An 8,314-nucleotide genomic window follows, 5' to 3' on the forward strand; every position below is an offset into this window, starting at 1 on the left:
CACACACCTTCTGCCTGTAAGCAGCAAAGTAAAGTGCTTCTAGGAGAGGGAGTGGGTGAAATTGGCACAGCACTCTTCCAGGTTTTTTTTGTGTGTGTGGTACGCGGGCCTCTCACTGTTGTGGCCTCTCCCGTTGCGGAGCACAGGCTCCCGACGCGCGGGCTCAGCGGCCATGGCTCACGGGCCCAGCCGCTGCGCGGCACATGGGATCTTCCCGGACCGGGGCACGAACCCGCGTCCCCTGCATCGTCAGGCGAACTCTCAACCACTGCGCCACCAGGGAAGCCCTCTTCCAGGTTTTTTAATTCGACTATTTTGACAGTTTGGGAACCACGGTGATAAACATTGTACTAGCAGTTCCATTTCTGTTTTCTTAAAGAACACTATCATTTTCTGTGATTTTCTTTGACCTAGTGGAAACCGCCAGTTAAAACAGGAAGAAAACCACCGGTTACAAGAGGGATTTTAGAAAAGTATATTTCAGAAAAAAAAATTAAATTGTACATCTAAAGGGGTGTGTTGGTCCCTTAAAATTCTCACTCCGATAAGCTAGAATCTCACTTCACCAATTCTAGAATCTCCCCCCAATTTGGAGTAGTACATACATATGTGCATGTGTATTCATGTGTGTACTTGTTTATGTATGTATATGTGTTACACACATTCTCAACAGTGGAAGATTTTGTTCTCTGAGGATGGATTTTATCTGGAGATAATCAATAGGCACTTTGAGCTAAGTCAGGTGGGTGATGGAGAACTGGGCAACATTAATTTGAGGTTAAAATAAGTCTGGGCTAAAAATAATGAAATGGCCCTTTTCACATTCTGTTACCAACTCTGACATTTACTTTTTCTCGCAAAGGCCCCAGATATCTTTGGATTCTAATTCCACTATGTCTTCTTCCCACTCCTCCCCAAACATTTTTATGCCTTTCTTCACTAATGAGTTTCGTATGTTGGAAATTTGGACATGTACCAAGTTCTTTGTATACAAAATCCACACTGTTTTCTAGATTATGCACCAGTAAATACATATTGTCGTTAAAGCAGCATCCTTAGATGTAATGCTTCATAAATAGTTCATTAGAAGAATTTCTCATTTTTATGCTCGACTGAAAGTGTTCTCCTTCATTCTCACATTTGTGGGGGAAAAAAAATCATCATTTACCCTAATCCGGGATGGATGGAGATCCATTTGCTGTATGAACATGAACCTTGTTCTCAGCCCAGTCTCTGTGTCCAGGAGAGACGTGTTCTCAAGCACTGCTGCCATCTGCTGGCCTTGTGGTTGTTAGAGTTTAGAAAAAGCTGTGCATAAGGCTCCAGCCAAGATGATGCAAAATGCAAGTATCATCAGCAGGTAGTTTTGTTGACCCTAAGTAATAAAAATGAATAACTGTCATTAAGAAAACCTGAACCAAATATGCAAAAAGCACAGACTCTCAACATTGCTGTGGACCTTAGTAACCATCTGGTCTACCTCCTGTATGTTTTTTGCTACCCTTCTGCCTGATCTTCCTGACTCTCTCTGGAAACCCCGCAGATCCTCCATCATTTAACCATTCAGTAAACACATGTGCGCTCCCACCATGCATCCACACTTGCTGGGGTTAAAATGGTGAACAAAAACGTGCCCCTATTCAGTTACTCACATAATATGGGAGACAGGAATGAATCAAATCATTACAGAAAGGCATGTTAAAAGACAGAGAGAGGCTAAAAAGCAAACGCCCAGGGCTGTTTGTGTGTTACCAAGGAACCTTAAGGCGGGAGGTTTGAGGTTGAGTTGAGCTTCTAAGTATCAATGAACTGAATAGGGAAGGAGGGCAGCTGGGAGAGATCCTGGGTGGAAGGAATGTGTGTGCAGAGCTCTGCTGCAGGAGAAACATGGTACTCGCCAGGGACTAAGAGGAGGTCCGAGAGGCTACAGCAGCGAGTTAGGTGGAGCTCGATGAGGTTGGAAGCTATGGGCCTGAGCACACAGGCATCTTAGAGGCCGTGCTCTACTTTTGGTTTTATTTTTCCAAGCAGTGGGAAAACATCGGAGGAATGGGCAGAGCTGGGTGTGGCGAAAAGATGGGATTTGCATTTTGTAAAGCCCACGCTTTTGCAGATGGTGAACAGATTGGAGGGAGCCAGAAGGGATGCAAGGGGACCAGTGAGAAGGTGATTGCAGTCCTCCTGGGCGGAAACGATGCAGTGAAGACGGAGAGACAGAGACCAGTCTAAAGGGCAAGGGAAAAACAGAGATGGAGTTTACTCGCCCAGCTATGTTGTCTTAAAGATGGAAGCACGGAGGACCACTTCCCACCGCAGCCAGTCCCTCTGTACCTTAACAAAGAAACACCGTCCTGTGCGCCGTAGAAATATTGTATTTCTCATAAGTTCCATCTCTAGGGGTACGGATAGATCAATTCTAATCTCTCTTCCACAAGATAAACCCTCAAACATTGAAAAATAAATGTCTTTTATCCCTGAAGCATCTTTTTCCCTGGTCAATATTTTAGCTCCTTTGACTATCTTTCAAATGGAACGGTTTCAAGCTCCCGCACGGTCCTGGATGTTTCCTTCTGAATGATTGCCAGGCTGTCTATATAGCTCTTTAAATATAGACCCAATACTCTGAGGCAAGTAATATAGGGTCTCAATTATACTGAGATCTCCTGGTAGTCAAATCATATGATACTATTACCAGCTTCTTTTTAAGATTAATGACAATATATAGTCAAAAATGTATATCCCCTTTTTTTTTCATCTCGATAGACAGTTGGGTTAAAGTGGGTGATTTTGCGTCTGTTTGATGACCACAGTGGTCTTTGTAAGTTGGGTTGGGCTGGTTGAATTACCTGACTCACTGTCAGCACCAACCCTACCAGAAGTCATTCTAATTCAAGCTCTACAAGTGAAAGACAGCACAAATCCTTGCCAGGCACAGGGCAGCCTATTTACACACACACACACACACACACACACACACACACACACACACTCCTGCATGAAGGCGTTAAGGGTCCCTGACATCTTTTTCTTAGTCTTAAAGATTGCAGCCTTTGCCTAGATGCCAGTATTGGTGCAGAGTGGGCGCTCAATAAATATTTGTTCAAAGAATCAATACACTCGGGCAATTTCCAAATGTGCTTTGTGAATTAGCCAATTGATGCAATCACTGAAATAAAAAACAATATATGGGGCCTCACTTATCAGCACTTTACCACCTAATTATGTGAACACTTCATGAGCGCTCTATTTTATTGTCTATGTAGACAGAAGAACAATGTCCTTAGGGGGTAAAATTTTTTCCCTTTTAAGGTTAAGAATCTGTCCAAACTGCCTAGTGTCCTAGATAAAAAGACTGATTATATTTGTTTTCCTTTGTCAAAGGTGAATGTTGACTCTTAGAAAAATCATGGTAACATTCCTTCCCGAAGCAAAGAAAAGTGTTTAACTTGGATTTCTGAGACAGCTACTAAAATGACAAATCATCTCATTCTTTATCTGGGCGTTGCTACGGACCTGTAAATTGCTGTGGTAACAATCCCCTGCATTGGGATTTCTGTGGACACACTGACTAAAATGTGTTGCTAAAAATATGATGTCTGTCTAGTTTACAATAGCTAAATATAAGATTCTAAAACAAGCTTCCCAAGAAGAACAGATATCAGATATAAAAGAATGTCTCAAGGGCAAATCAGACAAACAGAGCACTGATGTCATTAAAATGAAATAAAATCGTTAAACTCTTTCACTCAAAAAGTGCTTGGATCTCCCATTAAGTCCTTATAGCTCCAGGTTGTAGACTTTTAAATACGTGTCTTTGAGGACTGCTTCAAGACATAGCTGATAGGACCTATGAGTCATAAAGGTAAACGTGTTGGTTTTGTTTTCCTCTATGGTTTTATCTTCTTTTTAAGAAAAATAATTTTAAAAATTCAGATAGGATTATGGTATCACTGTCTAGTTGATAACTCTTTGTTAAACTCGTCGGCATGGGAAATACTTAAAACTTTCCTTTAAAGTTGCTGTCAAGAGGCAACTCAGTATCTGCCTTGAACAAGTATCGCTGGACACACCTTAAGTTCTGTTTGTAGACAGATTTGTAAGGCTTTTTAAACTAGAGTTAAAAGGTTAGCAAAACTTGCTGTGCTTTCAGCTTTGCCCTCTCTCTATTTTTACTTACATACTTGGCCAAACTTTTGCACTCACTCTAAATCTGCAGATCAAACACACTGGGATTTTATCTGAATTACACTGAATGTAATTGGAGGTGCTGCCTAAACCATAGTGAGCTGTTCCATCAGGGATATATGAGTCTCCTATTTGTTCTGATAGTCTTTTATGTTTTGTAGTAAACTTCTGCAGTAAAGGAAAAGATTTTATAAATTTAGCACATTTCTTGTTAATTATTTTATTTTTATAATTTTTGTAGGTATTAATAGCATTTATTTTCCTCTTTTTAATTGGTTCTTGGTGACATATTGGAAAGCTATTGATTTAATATTTATCCTATATTTCAGTGCCTTAGTAAATGATCTTATTGGGTCTCAAGATTTTCGGCTGATACTCTTAAATTTTTAAAGAAGAGAATGTTATATGCAACTGACAATTTTCTCTCCTATATCTAGTCCTCTTATTTCTTAATTTTATCTTATCACACTGGCTAGGATCTCCAGAAAATACTGAGTAACAGCAACGATGGAAAATCTATGACTTCCAACTTACAGAGAACTCTTATTTTTTTCAGTTCTATTGAGATAGAATTGACAGAGAACTCTTATGTTTCACCTTAGTTACATATTTGCTATTGTTTTTTGATAGACATTTTGTATCAACTAAAGCTTCCTCCTATTTGTAAGAGGTTTCTACTATTGTAAGAGGTTGTTTTCTTAATTAAAAACTGGTTTTTAATTTTAGTAAGTGCCTTTTGAATATATATTGTCACAGAGCTTCTTTCTGCTTATCTAATAGTATAATAAATTACATTAATTAATTTGCATATTATGAACCATCCTCGCATCCCTGAATTAAACCCTACTTGGTCATGTTTTATCATTTTTAAAAGTTCCTCCTCTATTTGGCCTGAGCTGTCTTTTTAAGAGGTGTCTTTAAAAAACATTTCTTTGAATGTGCTTAGTGTCTTTTTAGAGGACTCTGAAGAATTAACACAAGGCCCAATGGTTAGGGATTCTCTCTCTCAAGGGAGTTCTTGTATCTAGGGAAGAAGATTTAAAATTCAGTATCATTATTACTGTGGTAGTGACTAAAATAATTTTTAAATGCTTCATAATAAATCTATTCTTAGTTTGTGCTTATTTATATCTATAGTTGTAAATAAGCTACGGTTACTTACTTGTTCTTTTCTAAGGCTTCAGAGTGTTATGCTGGATAACACCCAATTCTATAGAAATCATTATCCTTCACGAGGCAGGTGAAATATTTGCAAAGAGATTTACAGCATGCCTTAGGCATAGAATTACTTTCTGTGGAAAGCAACCCTAACTAAAATAAGTAAGAAACATGTGCACAAAAGTAACTTATGGGTCTATAAATGTTTTAAATTGTCTTGTAAATTTAAAAACACAAAAATTAAGATCGTGATCCAAATACCTTCTAAACAAATTTATTCTTCAATCTGAAAATCTTACTTGTATTAACATCTTATGGCTTTCTAAGTCAAAACATTTCATTTGGAATGAATGAAATGATGTTTTAAATGTAAAGCTGAATAATCATTTTAAGAATTATCCAGTGACATGTTCACTTTATGGCTCCCAGAGATTAGCAACATCAGATCTTCTTAGAAATAGGAATTATTTGCTGCTTATTAAGACAAAAAGTATTATATCTATGATGCCTTGACAGTGTCTCTAGTTTATATATTTTTTTAGTATAAACTATTACAAAATACTATTCACATAGATTGCTCAACTGAAGACTTTTTCCACAAATAAAGGTAAAGGGGAAAAGTCCTAAAACAATTTTTAATGAGAATACACACACACATCCTACAACTATTTGATAAATGCAATTTTAAGTCCACACCATTGGGGGCTTCCCTGTTGGTGCAATGGTTAGGAATCCACCTGCCAGTGCAGGGGACATGGGTTCAAGCCCTGGTCCGGGAAGATCCCACACGCCATGGAGCAACTAAGCCCATGCACCACAACTACTGAGCCCCCGTTCCACAACTACTGAAGCCTGTGCACCTAGAGCCTGTGCGCCACAACAAAAGAAGCCACCACAATGAGAAGCCCACGCACCACAACGAAGAGTAGACCCCGCTTGCCACAACTAAAGAAAGCCCGTGCACAGCAGCAAAGACCCAGCACAGCCAAATAAATTAAAAAAAAAAAAAAAGTCAGCACCATTTACACTCAAGAGGGAAGAGGTAGTTGTCACCTGTTACCACACTGTTTTCCTGTAAAGCTTGTGGTTGGATATGGAAGACCTTGGGAGGCATGAGAGCCAACAGAAAATCTATTCCCAAATTCCATTTGCCTCAGGGATATTTTAATCTTTGGGATAAAAAATATTTCATCTTGTTTATCTACCATATTTTACAATAGATAAAATTTCCCCTCTATCATATTTTATTGGATTATTTAACCAAAATCTCTTACAGGAAAATAAAGTCAACTAAAGCATTTTTCCCTGAAGTTGGGGTGGAGAAAAACATGTTCATAATAATTGTCACATCATTAATACTTTCTTTCCTAGTTAGAGATGATAGCACTTTGAACATCTGACCTGTCAAATTCATTCATGTTGCATGCAATTTTCAGAAAATAACACATAGTATTAAATACCCTTCTCAACTGGACCTGCACCTTTCGTGTACATACCTGTATTTCCTTAAACATGAAGACACCCCACATTGCAGCTATAAATCCCGGACCCTTAAAAAAAACAAGAACTTTATTTAAATTGGTTATTTTTCTGTGACTGTACTCTACACAAATACAGTAAGGTGGAGAGCTGATCTGACACTTTCCTCAAATAAACTTCTATTGTAAAAATATAACAATATTGTCGGGAGAAACTATTCATAATCTCAATCTGAGCTCACCATTGAGTTAAACTAAGTAGCGTTAGGTGAAAAAGTGAAGACTTTTTTCCTTTTTTTTCTCTATGGTTTTCATTTTTATTATTTTGATGATGCTATAATATTTTATGCCATACAATGTGTTTCTTTAATGTGATTTATAATAAAATATTTTAATAAGCAAATAGTTTATTTTTTCTAGTGAACTACTTCCTTAGGATTCTAGAAATGGGCTTAAGAGGAAAGCGTGTATGAATAAACTTATTACTTCCTTTGGCAATTAGATAATATCATAACTAAAGAAATTTTAGCGTGTTCTTTTGGACCTGAAAAATAATGTGCATATGGGAGCAGCATGTACTTTAAGGTTCTCTTTAGCTGATATTACTGCACAGTAATCAGCTATGTCTCACATTATGCTCTAGTGAATGCTACAGATAGTATTATGGGATGATGGGAAAACCGTGTAAGGAAAAATAAACAACAGGTTAGTGAGCAGGAGACAAAGACAGGAATGAGATAATACAGCACAAAAGAAAAGAAATGAGATGGAAAAAGGAAGAGTCTGAAAACTGAAATAGCTGAAAACTTGAAGCTATTAAAGTTTATTAATTTTTTTCACTGAGAAAGGAAAACATTGGAATTTAGATTAATTGCAGTCTTTGTGTAGCAGGTGTGCTGTATCAGCATTCTGACGATTCCTTTTCAAACCCTGCACACACTCTGGAAGAGTTTCAAATAAACAATCCCAGCCTGTTTTCCCCTCCACCACTCCAACTGTCTACATGACTGGTTCAGCAAAGCTGGACTCCACTCCTGGCTGGTGAGCAAAGCAATAGGAACACACTACTCTCTGTTTATTGGGATCTGGAAAAGTCAAGATCAAAAGAGCCAGAGAAATAGGTCAAAGGAACTGTCTTCTACCAATGACGTATGGTCCTAAGCCTCAAAATCCAAACTGAACAAGAAGCACCTGGGCCCTTTAGCAGGTTCATAGTGACCTGGGGCAGGATGGGAGGAAATGATAGAATAGGGTGTAAATATTAATGCTATCATGACAATCACTCAAGAATTTTATCCTCTTTAATCCCTTCAGAGTACGTGGGAGAAGACAGTACCAAGAGGTACCACTGACCTCTGAAGCTTTCTGGCTGATGACTTCCTAAACATGAGTTTAGACGTGGCCTCAGAGTTATTGGAAGGAGCACTGTGGTTGCTGGAAGCCGTGCTTTGCTAGATGTAACCCAAGCAGAAGTCTAAGTGTGCGCGGACCCT

At 38.4% G+C, this 8,314-nt stretch overlaps 1 protein-coding gene across 4 annotated transcripts in view; it reads right to left on the bottom strand.

Moving 5' to 3' along the window:
• Positions 1-451: 451 nt before the first annotated feature.
• TMEM144 (transmembrane protein 144) overlaps positions 452-8,314 on the bottom strand; it is a 42,809-nt gene continuing 34,946 nt past the window's right edge. For all 4 annotated transcript variants that reach the window (XM_032632401.1, XM_032632400.1, XM_032632403.1 and 1 more), the window contains 2 exons: positions 6,840-6,893; positions 452-1,375 (listed from right to left, as the gene is read on the bottom strand). In XM_032632401.1, the coding sequence (XP_032488292.1) occupies positions 1,292-1,375; positions 6,840-6,893 (138 nt within the window). In that variant the 3' untranslated portion in view covers positions 452-1,291. The remainder of the gene's footprint in view (positions 1,376-6,839; positions 6,894-8,314) is intronic.

The sequence above is a fragment of the Phocoena sinus genome, chromosome 5 (genome assembly GCF_008692025.1).
Source record: "Phocoena sinus isolate mPhoSin1 chromosome 5, mPhoSin1.pri, whole genome shotgun sequence".
Classification (NCBI taxonomy): Eukaryota; Metazoa; Chordata; class Mammalia; order Artiodactyla; family Phocoenidae; genus Phocoena; species Phocoena sinus.